Source organism: Physcomitrium patens, chromosome 5 (genome assembly GCF_059467195.1).
Source record: "Physcomitrium patens ecotype Gransden chromosome 5, ASM5946719v1, whole genome shotgun sequence".
In the NCBI taxonomy this organism is placed as follows: Eukaryota; Viridiplantae; Streptophyta; class Bryopsida; order Funariales; family Funariaceae; genus Physcomitrium; species Physcomitrium patens.
The window spans coordinates 768,756-787,098 of NC_143414.1; the positions used below are offsets into that span (position 1 = coordinate 768,756).

The 18,343-nt window shown below is 44.2% G+C and overlaps 1 protein-coding gene across 3 annotated transcripts; it reads left to right on the top strand.

Moving 5' to 3' along the window:
* The first annotated feature begins 277 nt into the window (after positions 1-277).
* Positions 278-18,155, top strand: LOC112282908 (kinesin-like protein KIN-12F). Of its 3 annotated transcripts, XM_024521077.3 has the most exons (38): positions 278-2,561; positions 2,954-3,109; positions 3,290-3,373; positions 3,564-3,683; positions 3,941-4,054; positions 4,182-4,274; positions 4,717-4,806; positions 4,930-5,000; positions 5,092-5,166; positions 5,267-5,354; positions 5,552-5,610; positions 5,737-5,800; positions 5,907-5,972; positions 6,178-6,366; positions 6,516-6,620; positions 6,866-7,101; positions 7,226-7,295; positions 7,421-7,474; positions 7,604-7,654; positions 7,773-7,859; positions 7,963-10,062; positions 10,345-12,963; positions 13,168-13,422; positions 13,540-13,647; positions 13,770-13,945; positions 14,075-14,162; positions 14,291-14,371; positions 14,529-14,732; positions 14,838-14,936; positions 15,073-15,138; positions 15,381-15,439; positions 15,602-15,713; positions 15,913-16,023; positions 16,125-16,295; positions 16,465-16,530; positions 16,829-16,948; positions 17,233-17,458; positions 17,637-18,155. In XM_024521077.3, exons 1-37 carry the CDS (start codon positions 1,686-1,688, stop codon positions 17,335-17,337), a joined length of 9,288 nt encoding a protein of 3,095 aa, XP_024376845.1. In that variant the 5' UTR covers positions 278-1,685; the 3' UTR covers positions 17,338-17,458; positions 17,637-18,155. The 3 variants fall into 3 exon arrangements, with proteins under 3 accessions (XP_024376845.1, XP_024376843.1, XP_024376842.1); XM_024521075.3 differs by having other exon boundaries at positions 10,345-13,422; positions 17,632-18,155; XM_024521074.3 differs by having other exon boundaries at positions 10,345-13,422.
* Positions 18,156-18,343: the final 188 nt, after the last annotated feature.

Below are 18,343 nucleotides of genomic sequence, written 5' to 3' on the forward strand. Positions count from 1 at the left end.
GTTGGTACTAAGTGCCTAATTCGATGCGTGGGTGTAGTGGAACCAACCCCAATTCCGGAGTGGAACCCTCGTATCTTCTTTTCCACAATGTGATTTGTTTTAGGAAAATTATTGAGCCAGCATTGTGTTGAAACAGTTCCATGCATCATTCGCAAATCATAGGATGAGAATTTCGGATCTGGGAGTTTTTGAAGCCTTCAGATAATCAACACATTGTCAATCTGATCTTTCATCGCCTATGGATGTTGCTGAAAATCCGAGAGGAAACAATTCATTGTCATGCGTCCTAATGATTTTTAATGTATTTTATTTAAGTTTGGTTGGTGGTGCTTTGAAGAGCTCAACTGGTCCACCTGTTCATAAGAACTAGATGCATAGCATCGTATTATTTTATTATTTCCAAATGAGGTCGAGATGCCATATTGCTACAGATCTGAACATTCTCCTTCTCAATCGGCATTATGCTATATCAAGTGCCCCATAAAATTTGAATTTGCGCACGTTTCGGGTCATGCTGACCATCATTTCTTTTCTCATGTCCCGCCACTGATTGCGCTTCTACTCAGAGTATGTCCCTAGCAGGCACCGGAATGAGTTTTAGACAGAACCAGCCAAGACCCTGTGTTCCCCTAAGCAACTGGCAGCCTTCTGCTTCCAGTTGAGGTTCTTCGCACGAGAAGATACCGTGGCTGATGATTGCGTCATGCCAAACTTGCTGTGGCATTTAATTCAAGTTCATAATAACGAATTCGCACCTCCCTCGAAAACAAGCGAGGCAGAAAACTCCATGCAGAGTCAAAATCCAGAGGATAACCTGGTTGCCACAAAACTGACGAGGGATGACGTTCCAAAAGCGAGGCAGGGTTGTGCTGCCGCTAATTTCCGACCTCATTGACCACTGCGATGGTAAATCCGACTGAGGTCTGTGACAGGAACCACTACAAGCTGCTGTAAAAACCCCAATGGAAAGAAAAAGAGTTCCCACAGAGCATGGTGGTCCCCTGAATTGGTTACCGTTGCAACAACAGGTCCCACGACAGAGAGGCCACAGCTCAGGGACGCACCGATGATCCCCAAAACCAACGGAGCAATATATTCTTGATCCGTTCATCCAGGCTCAGTCTCAGATGGTTTTACTAATTGTGGAGGTTCAAGGCCAGTTGACTCGCCATTTGTCGGCCAGGATGCACGCTATAGAGGAGAGATGATTCGGATGAATGTATTTTTGGGCATAAGGGAACAATAGTCAGAAAATAGTTTTGCACGGGGTTCCGTGCATGATCGATCTGGCGTGACGAAAGAAAACCCAGGGAAGCTTGGTGCAGCAGAAGAGGAAGAAGACGGAAAAATTTGTTTGATGTTCCGCAGGCAAGAAGCTGGCCAACTGTGCCGTGATTGCGAACCTCGATTTTAGACTTGGTTGTGCTGGTTGTGTCAGGCGCACGCAGTGAATGACTTACTTCGGTGATGTCGCGTTGGGACAGTGTGTGAGATTAGGATTGATGAAGTGATGCGTGCGTGGGGTATGAGGTGAGAGGTGATTGGTGGAAGGTGTGGGAGAACAGACTTTAGTTTGAGGAGAGGATTCACAGTGATGGTGAGCTGGAGGAGAGTAGAAGAGCACGGGACAAAGACGGAGAGACGAGAGGCCTAGAGAGGGAGGAGGGTGGAGGGTCAGAGAAGGAATGTATCAGCCTCGGATGTTTTCGGATCTGCCGTCGCCCAAGAAGCTGGCATATGAAGAATCCGAAGCGGACGATCTCAGCCTAAGGGGTGAGGATGAAGCTGAGTCGACTCGTGCGTCGACTCCACAGCTTGCATTTGTGACGACGCGAAGAGATACCGGAGGTGGTGGGGATCTCTCGCCATTGAAATCTGTATCTGGGACTGATGGAGGTCATTTCAGCAGTTTTAATTTATCGCCTCCCAGGACGATTCGCGGGGGGAAGAAGAGACATCCTGCGCTCGCAATGGCTGCTGGAAATCCCGTCCCGAGTTCTCCAAGGAGCGAGCAGCCGAATGCTGGTACTCCAGTTCGAGCTGCGAAGCGAAAAACGAAGCTCACTTTGCAGTCGCGGCCATCACCAGATAATCAAAGGGAGTTCCAATGCAGGACATCGCCCTCACTTACCCGCGACCAATTCGATACCTCCCGCGTTAGTGCCTCGGCGATCAAAAGTTTGCAGCAATCCGCATCATTCTCTGGTATCAGCGGTAGTGTCAAATTGGGCCAACTATCACACAAGGGGGGAGGTGACAGCATGCCATCGACCCCGCAAGGATCAAGAAAGACACGAAACTTTGAGCTTTACAGCAGCACAACCTCTCTAGGATCAGTTACGTCGGCTGCTACACCTCGTAGCGCAAGCCGATCGCTGCGTTTTGGAGGCCGTTCTTCGTCCTCGAAAGGATTGGCGGGTTTGTCGAGCACTAGGGCCTCAGGAGCGGCTGGAAATCGTGTAAAGGCGCTATTTCAAAACCAACAGGCAGCTACGATCGCGGCGGAAACCCATTTCGAGTTGGAGGAGGATCCAACATTCTGGCAGGATCATAATGTTCAGGTCAGCTGTGAACTTAGATTTCCCTGGGGTCCTGTTTTTCATCTCACCAACGTTTACATCTTTGAAACCATGGAGCATTCTGTATCCTTTTAGATGAGTAGTTTTGTCGTCAGGTAGCGTTGCTAGTGACTTATGGAACCAGCAGGAGTAGGCTTACACGAATGGAATTTGGGCACTGTGTGAATTAAGTTTCTCAGACAAGATTTTCGCGAGATGGTGAGAATTCTGCTCTGGATGTTCGTCAACAAGCGGCGGGTCTCAAGGGTTTTCTTTTTCTTTCTTTTCTTTCTTTTTTTAAACGAACAATTCGTAAGGAAGCTTGTAATACCCTTGTCACACTGATGCCTTGATTGTGGAATTTTAATCGAGCGTACTGGGTACTGGCTGTGAAGGTTTTAATTCGGACACGGCCAATAAATGACTCCGAAGCGTCGCAACAGGGACACAGCAGATGCGTGAGACAGGAAAGTGCTCACTCCATCACCTGGCTTGGGCAACCAGAGTCGAGATTCACGTTTGACCATGTGGCTGGCGAGTCCATATCTCAAGTACGCACACTTCGACGCCCTTTTCTCATCGGCTCTTGTCGCACAGAGCAATTGGCATCCGAGTCATTGGAAGTGATTTGTGCATGTATTTGCCGCTCGACGAAACCTACATTGTCACTGCAACTATTATGACGTATTATTTAAAATTGACTAAAATTTGTGTGCTGGTGTGCTGTGCAGGAGGAGCTCTTCAGAGTTGCTGGACTGCCGATGGTTGAAAATTGTATGGCTGGGTACAACAGTTGTATGTTTGCATACGGCCAGGTAAGCAAGCCCTCTGGGATATAGCTTAAGGCGTTCTCTTTCGGACAAGCAGAACTTGAACTCATGTGTATGTCAGAAATTTTCTTGTGTGAACGCATTTTTTTATGGCATTTTCTCCCCGAATGCAGCTGGATCGATGAGGATTTGATGGAAACTAATCAATGTCAGTGAAATGTGGAATTGTAAGCAGACAGGGAGTGGTAAGACTCATACCATGCTTGGGGACATTTCAGATCTTGATAGCCAACCCAGTGACAACCGAGGCATGACTCCGCGCGTGTTTGAGTCCCTGTTCGCAAAGATAAGAGAGGTATGCCACCTGTTTCTACTCCTATTGTGCTTCGTACTTTATCCCAGCTCGTTCAACCCTTCAGGAATGTCTAGAATTCACGGTGTCCAAGAGTGCAGCTTTTCAGCTCACATCAGAAGTGGCATTTAAACTCATTAAAGTGATCAGGTCAAGTGTTCAAAAGAGGGCTCGCTGCGAATTTTCAACAACAGAGTCGACTAGGCGGATAGATTTCACATCCATGTCGTTGTAAGGAAGCTCCTTTTGGTTTCTGACAGGCTGAAGAGCTTCAAAAGCACGAGAATCTGAAATTCACATGTAGGTGTTCTTTCCTGGAGATTTACAACGAGCAGATTGGGGACCTTCTGGAGCCATCCTCTACGAACTTACAGGTCCTTACTCTGACATTTATTCATAATAAAGTGGAAATATTTGATCGTTTTCATGATTTATACTTTCGTGTTTTGAATTTTGAAGTTTTGTGGTCGTTGCTTAACACCTTGATTTGTGCTTCAACAGATGCGAGAGGATGCTAACAAGGGAGTGTACGTGGAGGGCCTCGTAGAAGTTGAAGTTCAGAGTGTCCAAGACGTTCTTCACCTTCTCCTGTTGGTAAGTCTGAAACGCCTGTAGCTCTTTCTACCCACCTTTAGTACTTTCATCCTGAGCATTCTTTGTTGTATCCATTTCCGGAGCTTTCATTCAATTAATGTGATAATTGTCAGTATCATTGAATGATGTAAAATTCCAGAGTCTCGTATCGAATAACCACTTTCAACACCATGCATGTGCTTTGTGAATGATAGTGCTATCATTCACTATCCTTCACTATCATTGTTAATGATAGTGCTTGAAGCGCTTTTGGACTCTCCGAAGCTAATTTCATATTCATAACGCACATATCACATGTTGTGCTACCAAGTATTCCCTATAGTGTAGACTCTCCATTGGCAAGCAATCTCAAAATGGAAAATAAAATAAAATAAAATAAAATGAAAAAGAAAAAAAAAAAAATGCTGACAATAGAGGTCATTCCTCCTCACTCGTTCTTCAGGGTGCTGCCAACAGAAGAGTAGCGGCTACAAACATGAACAAGGAAAGCAGTCGCTCGCACAGTGTCTTCAGCTGTATCATCGAGAGCCAGGTTTGTGTATTTTCTCACGTTTGTTTTCTACTTGGAACACGCCACATTCATACCCGATTCGTGCACTGAAAATTTCCAGTGAAAGATTTGGTTTTAATCTATCTTATCTTTTGGTGATTGCAGTGGGAGAGCGACCATATGATCAATTTCCGTTTTGGACGTCTTAACCTTATCGACCTTGCAGGTTCAGAAAGGTAGTTTAAATTCCCGCTAAGTTGTTGTCACTTCGCACTTGATTCTAGTTCTTTAGTGGGTCGCTGACTTGGATGACTTTGAAATCGTCAGACAAAGGGCTTCTGGAGCTGAAGGGGAACGATTGAAGGAGGCAGCTTGTATCAACAAATCACTTTCAACTCTTGGGTAAGAGAGTTCGACGACTGGTTGGTGGCGTTCACACCAGAATTTCTTCTTGATAATTGACTGAGATTCGGGGTTACTGATATTTTTTATTGATCTGCAGGCTTGTCATAATGGTGCTGGTGGACACCGCTAATGGTAAACAGAGACATGTTCCATACCGTGATTCAAAACTGACTTTTCTCCTCCAGGTATGCTCAGGATTCCCTCAGCATGGTCCGCTAACTGATTCCATTTCATGCGGCTTGATGGGAGTATGCACTTAGTTTTTCATAAATATCCAACTAAGAATATCAGAACATGTTCAATAGGGGTGGAGTTTGCCTAAAAATTTAAGCGATTGCATGAGATGAACGCTGTGTAAACATTTGTAGTTTTTCGGTTGCAGGATTCGCTCGGTGGAAACTCCAAGACAACGATCATAGCTAATATCAGTCCGTCGAGCTGGTGCTCACCTGTTGCTCCTCTCTCCGTCAAGGAGGTCTACTTACCGTTATTTTACCCAATTCATGTATCGCACCACTCGCAGAGGGGCAACTTTTTCTAATTTAAACTGCTTCTTATTGTGTGCAGTGCTTCTCTGGAGACTTTGAGCTCACTCAAGTTTGCACAGCGCGCCAAGTTCATTCAGAATAATGTATAATTTCCTCAAATCTTATGAGCTTTTCTAGCATTCTTGGTTCAACTTCATTTCTTTGATCTCGGGAATTCGAGGAGTTCAATCCAAACACTGGTGTGTTCAGGCTGTGATCAATGAAGACACAGCTGGAGATGTGAATGCCTTGCGTCAACAGATACAACAATTAAAGGTGCGTGACGTTTCTTGGTTTTTACAATCACACATGTAGTACGGACTTTGTTCTGCATGCACTGAGGACACCTCTTGTCAAATATGAAATTGCTATTGTCTTTCCTCACTACCAACTGCTTTGTTATCACATTCTCTCATTACCTCTCAATATATACAACTCCTGATAATGGGAAAATTTCTGACAATAACGATCTCTTATGAAGGATGAGCTGGCACGCCTGCGGAGACAGAGCATATCACGGATACCAACTATACGGGCATCTGGTGGTCTACGGGAAGAAGCTATATATGAAGGAAGCCCACCCAAATCAGAGGAGCTTAATAGTTCGATGGAGGGTTCCGTCGCGCATTTCGGAAGAGCTCTCCAGAGCCCGACTTTCCTTAATATAAAGGTGGACAACGTCGAAGCGCAATCTTCACTTGATTATGAGAATTGATATGATCACCGTCTGAAGAGACTGCTGTTGTTTCTCTCAGTGAAGTCAGATGGTTCCCAGACAGAATGATGATGTGGCATGTACTGCCGGTATCGAGTGTCCAGGTTAAGTCCCTGGAGGCCGTGTTGGCGGGTGCTCTTCGACGAGAGCAGGAGGCAGAATTAGCATCGAAGAAGTCAGCTGCTGAAATTGAACATTTGTTTCGTATGGTATTTTTTGTGATCTGCTTCTGCTCACTGCGTCTCATGTGTTCCCAAATTTTGTACTGAGGGGTGATATATTTTAAGGATCTGGGTGTCCTCGAAGCGTATCCATTATTTTACCTTCTGTCATCTCCATATTTAAGTCGCAATCAAATTTCAGCGTGCGTGGCTTGTTTTTATCCGGCCGGTCAACACCCACAAGGCTGCACCCGTCTGGCTGCATATCGACTTTAGTATCGTTTATCTTTCAGGTTAAACAGCGTACCGGAGGAACATGTTGTAACAAGACGATTCTGCGGTTGCACGAAGAAAATTTACAACGGCTGGAGACTTCAAGTGATGGTGATGCGACCACAGAGGTGAGCTTCGGAGAAGAGGCAATTTCTTCTCTGAAAGAATTGTCGCTAACTTGGGACGGAAGAGGCTGCGATCCCGAGGTCACGAAGCTGGCGATGGAGAACATGCGCCTTCAAGAGCAACTTCGCAAGTACGTAATTGATAGATGACGTGTGTGAGTTCAACCAATTCTGTGACTTGCGATTGTTGGTTGTTGTGACTCACATGATAGAACATGTTGCACATCTCTCATTGTTTTTCACTGCGCTTTTTAGGTTGCAACACTTCCATACCAATGGGGAGCGAGAAGCTATGGCTCAAGAGATCTCAGATTTACGTGATCAAGTAAGTGTTCTTCAATTCAATTCTGAACCTCATTATAGATTTCCGTGGTCTCTGTTTGTGATTGATTCTCTGTATATGCATTCCTCAAACCTTCCTCACTTATGAAGTGTTCATTTTACTTGCAGCTTGTGGACTTGCTGGGTATAAAGCTTTCTCTCGATTCTCCTGCTCATTCTCAGGTTGGTTTCTTCGCTTCTTCCTAAAAACATTTGCTATAAGAACAAGGCTCGGTGGATTTCTACACTCTAAAATCTTTTTTACTGAAATTTACAGTGGAACTTGACCTGCAAAGCATTTTTTGTCAATAGGAAATTGATTCTGCAGTTAGAGTTGCTGCGGATCGACGCCAAGGTTCTCAGGTATGCTTTTTCTTAGCACAGTTCAGATTCTTGTTTCTGATACGGACTGGGACGTTTGGAAATGATGTTTTGAATTCTGGAAATTTTAAATGAATGAATGAAAAAATTATGTTTGTAGATGAAGACCTTGGAAGTGAATCATTTGGAACTGAAAAACGCCCAGCATCAGCGACACCTTTTTGCGCTCAAGACTCAACTTATTAAGGTAACATCTTCGATTTGAGTCTTTGTGTTGATGTCTTACTGGAGCTTGGCAGTCCGGTATTTGAGTATAAATCAATATTTACACACTCGAGCCTGTCAACCAGAGTGAGGAGAAAGCGGAGGAAGAACTGAAAAAGAGAACCGAGCTTGAGCATCAGCTGAGAGAGCTCCTTCAAGAGACAATCAGTCTGAAGGCTTCATTAGAAGACGAGCGCGTGCCTGGAAGAGGTCTAGAAAAACAGATTGAAGATTATCGGGCGCAAGAATGCAGAACGTTGAATCGTGCAGAAAGTTCCGAAGCTCATGACCCGATAGGCAACAGGAGAGTGAGACACCATGATGCTATTTTGCAATTACAAATGGAGTTAGACACCTTAGATGGTGATCCGGAGTCGACCAATAGGAGCTATATGTGGGAAGAAGGAACTCGAGACAAAAATGAAAAGGACGTTGCGGGAGTACATCATTCTGTGACAATCCTGCAGCTTCGATCGGACTTGGAATCGGCGGAGATCACACTTGAGAAGCAACAACAACTACTAAAGGAGGTGGAAGCTTCTCGTGAATGCCTCCAGAAACAGTTGGATGACACAATCTCACAACTATATACCGAGAAGGAAGCAGTCATCTTTCTCGAAAGTTGCCGAACTCGTGCTGAGATTGAGATTGATTCTTTGCGAGATGATCACAAAGTTTTACTCGAAAAAATGAGGGAGATGGAAGAGAAGGAGAGCAAAATGAAACAAGAACTAACTCAACTGAAGTGGGAAATAAGGAAGGAACAGGAGCTTCGCAGTATTGAAAGGGACTTGAAACAACAGAACAAGCATGGTGCACGGGTCGATCTTCCGATAATCGCTCTTGATGCTGAGTTTGAAAATGCAACACTGGAGCTGGAGAGATCTAAGAATTTGAGCACATCATCCCGATGTGAGAAATCCTGTAGAGCCGAAAGGACACTTGAGCAACAAATGGACACAAGGCCGAGAGCTGAATTGAAAGATGCCCTCGGTACCACTTCAATTCATTTGGAGCTCTCAGAATTGCGAAATGAGGTCGCGGGTGCAATGGAGAGGGAAACTGCTACTAGGGATAATGTGGCTAGATTGTCTGAAATGTTTAGAGAAAAAGATGCTGAGACATGCGAACTTCAACAGGATTGGGAAGATGCTGCCGCCAAGTTGATTGACTACCTAGCTTCTGGGAAACTATCAGTTGATGTTGCGTGTTTAAAATCATCTCAAGACTTGTTCAACATACCTTTGTCTGTGGGGAAGAATGCGGTGACTGACCGAATAGTGAGTAAAGTCTTGACGAAAAAAACAGCAATTATGGACATTACGAAGCAGCTTCAACATACCCAAAATCTTACCAATTCGTTTGGACACAAGCTTCAAGACGCTTTAAGCAAGTTCTCGAACGATTACAGCGCTATGTGTTGTAAGTCTGACCTTGATGAGGATGCCAAGGTATCAATACTTCAAGTCCACAAAGACTCGATATCTTTGAAAGCAGAGGTGGATTCATGTGATATATATCTTAGAGAAATCGAGAGACAATCCACGATAGCATTTATTCTTGTTTGGTGGCTATCCGAAACAGCCAGCTTACGATGTGTTGCTGAGGATAGAATGAGAGTAGAACTTACAGAAGCTGTTGCGAAGATACAAGAAATACAGGGTGTGGTTTTCTCATTGCAGCTGGAGCGTGAGAAAACACCAGAGCAAGAGTCTCGAGCCATCCAGTTAGAGGCGCTCAGAGTACACAGAGAACTCGCGGCCTGGGAGGAGGAAAGAATACGATTGGCTGCAAAGAACCGAAGGTTTGAGACACAAGTTGGAAGAACGGCGAAGATATTGGAAGATCTCAACATACAACTTTGGTCGGCTGATCAACGGTTACAGCAGGTTACCCAAATATCGTTAGATATTGACAAAGCACAAAGTAGTTTGGTAATCGTTAAAGAAAACTGGAACCTCAAGAACTCTGCATTGGCAATGGCTGCTAGAGAAGCTGAGCAGCGGCCCACACGAATTGAGGAGGAGTTAAGCGCCGCGAAAGGTGAGCTTAAAAAACTCCAAGCCCGAACTCGCGCCGCGGAGGCCCGGGGGAACGAGGTACAAAATGAGAAGGCTCAACTTGAGAAGGAGTTGAAGCATTATCTTGATGCCGTTCAAGTACTTCCTGATGATTTACAAAATCAGGTGCTTCCGATGAGGATACTCCTTGATTCTGCCCGTTTATTGTACACTACTCATGTGTTGCTTTTCATCTTTGGGTTGATGTGATTGTCACTATTCCCAGTGTCATTCAGTGCTTCCGAATGCTAGTTCTGCAGGAAGAGATACTTCATATACAAGTGTTCATGTGAGGATGAGCTAGGCCATGACCTAGTAGGCTTTGTTCCAAAATTCTCTTATTGAATGGCTGTTCTCAGGTTCCATATACCAAGCATGTCTAATGACTCGAATTTCGTCCTGTTACAGATTGAACTGAAGGAACACGAGAATATTAGGCTGAAGGAACAGATGGCGGAGCAGTACGAGGATTGGGTCTTAGAGAGGTTAGATCTCCTAGCAGCAACTAGGGAGGCAGAGTCTCGCTGCATCGAGAAAAATCAAATAATCAGGAGTCTGCAAAACACCCTAGCTAAGCTTGAGGAACAGGTGTCAGGTGGTGGCTACAAACAACACTTACGGAAGGGGAGCAAGTACAAACCTCCAGAAGACGAATTGGTTTCGCGATTGGAGTATAGGGTGGAAGAATTGAAAGAAGGTATTGATCGGTTGACAGCAGAAAACATGGAAATGAAAAATGAAAAACGGTTACTATCTAACGACCCTGACGAGAAGATCAATATAGTTGCACAAAAAGAGAAAGAATCATCTGCTATGCAGAAGAGGCTAATGGAGACAGAAGTAGACCGGAGGCAGGTGGAGGCCAAAGTAGCCACACTCACACTGTTGATCAAGGATTTAACTTGCTCAAATGAGAGTTTGCTTTCTGAGAATAAGTTTCTTAAAGTTGAGGTTGAGAGGCTACGGTCATGCTGGGAATCTGTGAAAATGGAACTTGAGTCCTACCAGAAGGAATGTGACAGTGGTCTGAGGCGCCTCATTGAGACGGAAGAGAACAAGGAGTTCCTTGAAAGTCATCCAAGGAACATGCCTGCTGAAGGGTTAAAGAATGTTCCAGCAGAACTTAAGGAAACTCACGAATCCCTGGCTAGTTCAGAGGAACAGGTGAATCTGCTGACAGAAAAGGTTAAACTGCTGAACGAAATTGTGTCAACTATGGGCAAAGACTGGGAGACAGAGAGGCAGAACTTGATCGCTGAGAAAGAGGACTTGAGAATGGAGCTTTATAGGTTAGAGCAACATGCAGGTATTCGCAGGGGTTCGGATCAACCTCTGCGTAACCTCGATGAGAACCGATCGGTTTCAGTACCTGACGCACGATTCAACACCAAACAAAAAGACAAGCAAGAGGCAGAGAACACGAGAACTGAGAATGTTAAATTACGCAGCAGAATATGTGAGCAAGACCAGGCTTACTTGTGTGTACGAATGGAGCTATCCGCTGTTCGCGCCGAACGCAAGAACTTGGAAATCGAGATAGATAAGATAGTTGCAGAGAAGCAGCATTTCCTTCGAAATGAAGAAGATGTTCGGAAGCGGCTGGAAGCCACTTCGTTGGAGGTTACTCAACTGCACGCCCATACTCGAAGCTGCGAAGCTGAATTACAAAGACTAACGACGCTGCTTGTCGAATCTGAGGAACAGATGAATGCAGCCCAGAAAGCATGGAGGGAAGAAAAGGCGGAACTTGAATCCCAGAGAGAGGAGGCGCAGGTGGAAGCAAATGAGAAAAAGAACCAAGCAGCAGCCATGTTGGTGAAGTTAGAGGAATGGAAGACCACTCTCAGGGATGCTGACTCAATGGTCACCTCGCTGGTGAGTGCGAACAAGAAAGCGAAGGAGCGATGGAGGAGGGAAAAAGAGCTACTGGCGTTGGCACACACGGAGGAATTTAAGAAAATGGTTCAAGAGATGCTGGAAGTGGTGGCTCTTACGAAGGAACAAGTTGACATGACCATGGGTCTCGCTGAAGGCGAATTGCATGCACTCGTCGCAGAGGCCCATATACTGAAGCTGGATATGACACACGAGATGCTAAAGCTCAAAAGAGAGATATCAGAGAACATTTATGATAATTCAGGATCCAATGAGCTGCCACCGTCTGCGAGGTGTTTAGATAGCGAGCGGCGGTCATGGGAGCATCAAATTAAGGCTGCCAGTGTTGTGTTGGCTCAAAAGGAATCAACCATTCGTATTCTTCAGACCGAGGTTGAAAAGTCCCGAAGACAAGCAGAGAGCGGTCAAACTCTGCACACAGAAACGCAAGCACTGCTACAAGAGAAAGAGAAGATAGTATTGAAGCTTGTCAATGAGTTGAGTTATGTCAAACAAAGTATGAATCGAGATCGTAACCTGCGACAGAGCTTGACACGAGATGTAGACGGTGTCACTAGTCTGCGACGTTCATTCTCCTGCAAGATAAGCGAGCAAAAAGACGACACTGTGAGGATTCTCAAAGAGGAGCAAGGGCAACTGAAGACGATGATTTTCAATCTAGAAGTTGAGAATGCAGAGCTACAGCAGCAGATACTGGAAGCAGGAATGAAAACTAAAGCTCTTGAGTCTGCAATTGAACTTTTCCAGAAAAGCGGTGATCGTTGGATGGAGGAGGTGCAATCGTTGCATGAGCATCTCGATGAGAGAGATCGGCATATCTGCGAGCTAGAAAGCCATAACGTACAGCTTAGAGACGAGATGCAGCGACAGGCGGCATCTTTTGCTGAACTCTACGAGCTTCTAAAGAAGCAAGAAGGTGCTCTGGAAAGTGAAGCTCGGACAATCGCGAATCATATTGCAGCTGAAAAGGAAGTCCTACTCACACTGCAAGAGGAAAAGGCTGAGCTCAAATCTTTGGTGGAGCGATTGGATGCAGACCTCACTATTTACGAGAAAAAGGCTTCTTGTGCAGGGAGATCACAGGCCGAAGTTGAGCGGCTTCAGGTTGAAATGGAAGTTCTTCGGAAGGAGGTAACACGGATTGAATCTATACAAAAAGAACTAGAAGTGCAGAATGCAACGGTTGATGAGATTTTAGTTCAACGTGCAAATCTTGAGTCAGCTCTTGCTTCGAAGAACAACGAGCTCACCATGTTAGGAGAAGAACTAAAGTCCACTAGAAATTCAGCTGACATGGCTGCCCATAAGAGCGAAGAGTTGGAGGGCCATGTGCAGGATTTACTCGGAAAAGCGTCAGTTTTGAATGAGGAGCTAAGAAGAAAGCGAGCCGCCATTGAAGCTTTAGAAGCTGCGCTCCTGACGGTTGAGGACACAATGGCTCGATGCCTTGAAGAAGCCTCGGTAGACTTAAAGGAGTTGGAGACTGAACGTGACTATCTTCTCTCAGAAATCCGTGCTCTTACCGAGCAGGTTGAACTAAAACAAATTCTTGCCGATGAACAAACTGCCATAGCTGTTGAAGCTCGCCAGGTTATAATTCATTCACTCCCCGTTGCATTTTAGTCATGTAACTCATTGAACTTGAAGAACATAGCTTAAGGCTCATCTTCTTCCCAAAACCGACTAATATTTGTTTTGGCGGCCCAGGATGCGGAATTTAGCCGAACGCGTGCTGAAGAGAAAGAAATCGAAGCAGAAATTCTCGGCAAATCTGTAATGGAGTTGGAGAGCACAGTCTACGCCCTTGAATCCCAGGTATTTATCTTGATATTTCGGTTGCCCCAAACATACTTCGACTGTGTCTCGATTTCAGAATGATGGTAAACTCCAGGTGGGTGGGCTTTAAAGGGTCTGTCTGGTCGTGGATGATGACGCAGCTGGGGCTTGTAACAAGGGAGTGCGAGCAACAACGATTGATGAGGGAAGACATGGAAATGGAGCTACAAAGGCTGCATAACAGCATGTCGGTCAGGCAAGCCGCTCTCGAGGAGGCCAATGCACGAATTGCAGATGAAATTCTTGAAGCACAGTTTGCACGAGAAGAAGCAGAACGGTTAGGCCTCGTTAATAACTTGTCCATTGTTGACATTACCAATTCGTCTGCATGTTACGATCGGCTAGTCCTGTTACTTGATTCCCATACTATTCTGCTTATGATTGTATGCTTTCCTGGTGCAAGCAGGAAGCTTGAAGAGAAGGACGCTGAGATGCAACAGGCGCAGAAGAAGTTGCAAGCCCTTCAGAAAGATTCAGAAATTAAGGCTGAAAAGGTATTTTCTGTCGAGATCTTTGTTTTGAAGCTTTGATAGAAGTTGACATTGTGCAGAAGACTGTGAGGAATTACTTAGGACCCTTAATCGATTTATCTAATCCTCGTAATCCCTACTTCTGACCCCAGCTAAAACACTCCAAGGCACAAATCACATACATTCTTGCTGAGGCTGAGAAGAAGGCGGCCGAATACGAGGGAAAGGTGAAGGTAAAAGTAACAGCACGCCTTTCATGCGTTCAATGGTTTTGATGATTACATAGAGTGCGTTACATCCTGACAATCCCAGAAGGCACATGTTAGCAGAAGAACACTATCTGGCTAACATATTCAATCTTCTGTCTGGTGTCTTCTTTCTGCTACGCAGCTTAAGACAATTGAAACCGTGCCGGAAGAGCAAGCTAATTCTCAATCAAAAATCCTGAGAGGTCCGAGACTCAAAGGGACAGGGTCGACATTCGCTTGCATTGGAATGGGCCACCAAGTGAACTTTGAATTGAATGTGGAACGCCAAATATATGAGCACCGCATCCAGGAGTTAGAAACTGAGCTCATCAATCAACAAAACGAGGTATTGATGTGACTGAAAGCACAACGTTGGATGCAAGTTCGAACTGCTAAGGTTCAGCATATTAGCGATGCATAATTACTAACTGTGCTGAATTTATGTGTACAGGTTTGTATTCTGAATGAAAAGCTGGGAGCTGCTGAGAGGATGACCCGTGAATTGTTCGGGAATTTGCTTGAAGTAAAGTCGGACATGACCAATGTTGTGGTACGATACATAAAGATCCTGCATATCATTTTGGGCCGATCCTGCTATTTTCCCTTTAAAATCCTGGAAACATTAAAGTGCCAATGTAGCATTAATACATATGTTCAACTGCACTCTGTTTTAAACTGCTTTGCAGAGAGTTCTCGGCGAACAGCAGGAGCAAAACGCATTGCATATTCAGGAAGCATCTTTGGAAAAAGAGGTTCTAGCCTGTACACTTTGCGACCAAATGATTATATGCAAATGAATTTTCGTACTGTTCTGCTTATGATTATATGCAATTGGTCATATGCAATTGTCATATGCGATTACTCTCAATACATCATAAGCAGTTGGCTTGAGTTGAGTGTCTGATACTCGCAATACCATTGCCGATCTCAAGAAACACGCATGATTTTGTAAGAGTAACAATTTTTTCTTTTCTTTATCTTTCTTCCTCTCTAGGATAAAGAAGCAGAGCAACTGAATGAGAAGCTTAACGAAGTTATTGAAGAACGAGAGAGGTTTATCTCTTTTCTTCATGTTCGCACCATTTTTGCATTGGCATTAGGTCTCTTTGAAGCCAATCAAGTAAATCTAAATTTAGATTTTGTTGCACATTTATTGTTTTTCCATGTGTTATCAAAATATGGGTCTTACAAATTTGGGTTTTATGCCAATTGCAGTTGGTTAGAAGAGATCAGCCGGAAGCAGTCCGAACTAGTGGCTGCCCAAGATGCTGTAAATAGACTTCGGGAGCGTGAGCGAGTACTTTGCGCTGAGAATGAAAATCTCAAGGTATACTAGTACTTGCATCTGCTATGCGTAAGTTGACACTACTTCACGAATAGAGCAAGAATAGCTCTAATTATTTATTTCTGTGTGCCATTCATGTCAATGTAGAGACACATCCTGTCTTAGGATGTTGACCCTGTCTCCTTTGCTGTACTGCACTTAAGTTTCTACTCCAATAACCTATGTCTTTCTTCGTTTACAGGTTGAACTTAGAACTCAACAAAAGATAGCTGGCGGCCTGAAGCAAGAAGTAGAGAAACTGTCTGGACAGCAGAATCTCCAGCAACGTATTAAGCATCATGTCAAGATCAAGGTGCCCGATCACTCAGAACGGCTTATGTGACAGCTTCAACCTCAATGTTGTAATCCACGCTTTGCTTAGTTGTTGATGCAACATTGTTCTCTGTTTTGCAGGATGAGAATAACTTGCTGAGGATTCAAAATGATGAACTCAGTGGGAAGCTCAGACGAGCTGAAGTTCTTCATGCCCGAGTTAGCGAGGAGCTTACTAAGTATCGCCTTTCAGAAGGCAAAACACCTCTGATTAACTTTGATGAGGAGCAGCGTCTCCGCACCGAAGTGCAGGTATCTTTTAGCAACCAAATAATGACATATTTGATTGGTTTAGTTTACGTTGACAAGGTGCTATCGTTTGTGATAGTTTGCCATTTTTAAGATGTCCTAGCCTGTGTTTAGAGAATGTATTTGAAAGAATTGTTTTACTGTTGTTCCGACCCTTTCTATGATTTTGCAGGAACTAGAGGAGCAGAAGTCCAACGTATCTCAAAAGCTAGAGGACGTGTGCGCTCATATTCTGGAAGTAAGCTTTGCGAATCTTTTCTTCATGTTTTCTATAGGTGTATATGTGTATGTATGTATGTATGTATATACACACACACACACACTTTTGGTATGAATAACATTGTCTTAATGTTGAGGTCAAATTGTAGATTCAGCATGAGGAACTTGGTGTTCTACGTATATGCATCATTGTCTATTCTTCAGTTTGCCATTCAGTTTGTGTCTCCTACAAATTGCTGAACATTGTTTATTAGCTTGACCCATATTTGAACTTTTGAAGTTTAATCCACCACTCTTCATAACATTCGGCTGAACAGGTTGCAGGCATAGCGGATTCCAGTACTGGCAGAGAACCTGTTATGGCCCTAGAAGTTCTTAGTCGTTTAAAAAGTCGGCTCGAGTCCTCTCAAAAAGAACTTGAAGATTCTAGACTTAAGGTAAAAGTCTGATACAAAAGTGGTCACCCCTATCACCTTTCATTTTCAGACTGATGTTAGCTGCCTTAGGATTATATGTAGTTTGATCCTGCTGCATGCACACAAACAATAGTGTCATTTATTTCTCAGATTTCTGCTTCTTCGGTCACCTCATTTGAATGTGTCGCTCTTAGCCCTGATTACCACAGCCCTGGCAACAATTGAGTCGAAACTGCTCGAGCTTGGAAACGAACTAATACGTTTCTCTTGGTGTGGCTCGTCAATCATGGTTTGGTGTTGGGCAGGTAAAAATCGTGGAAGAGAAACACAGGTTGAATGAGCTACGCATTGCGCAATCGCCCATGAAGCGCGTTGATTGCTACGTGGCCTCGAACTTGGCGCCCCGATGAGATGTTCCTGCTGATTCAGTCCCCTTTCTTCGCAAGACATTTAATAGAACGCTCATTTTTTTACGCTACGCCGATACCGCCGCTCAATTTCTAGTGACGAAACAGATTATCATATAAAATAGTAAGTGAGCATGTCATCCTGTCAATTGTGTCAATATCAATGCAGAATGGTTTCTTAGGTCTTGTATGTGGTCCATGAAATTCAGGTTCCCAATTTCAAGTGATAACGCGGACAACACCGCACTAGCAATTGGATCTGCTAACATCCCTCTGACAGAAAAGTGGTGTTTAAAGTACAGATAATTCAAAGACAACCTGTTATTAGCAGGTGGGATTGCTGCAACAAACAGATATCAATATGGACTGCTGCAACGTGGTGTTCTGCAAGCTCAGCATAGAAAACTGTCAAATTGGTCGTATCCAGGTTCCCCTTCCTGGTTGGCCTAAAGGTCCGGCGTGCAGGGAGGGCCTAGAAGATCAATTCTATTTTAAGATACTGTATGATAGAAAAGCATTTCCTGAGAAAGAATTAGGAATGGAATGAAGAGCAAACAATCGCATTGGGGCTCTAAATTCACTAACAACGATGAGAAAAATTTGTTTTCGCTCAGACAGAAGCTCTTCGTCCGTATTTGATGACAGAATCATCAAATACAGTAGTCTTCTGAGATCATTTGCTCAAGCAGAAACATTTAAAAACATAGTCAAATGCAGAGCTGGTTGGAGCAGCATCAACTTCACGACACATGCCAGATTAGTTCATGCTAATGACGAAACTGTAAAATTACGGCAACAAGAAATTTTGACTAGTTCTGGGATCTCGTCTCCGGAAGCTGCAACCCAACTCAATTGTTTGTTTCAGGTACAAAAAGCCCACATGGATATTGAACATAACAATTCATGCAAATACATTGAACTTCGCAAGTTGACCGTTTTTGCTGCCAAGCTAAAATCGAGGTTTCAGCACTGACAAATGCAACCCATCAAGATGATGGAAAGTTTTTAC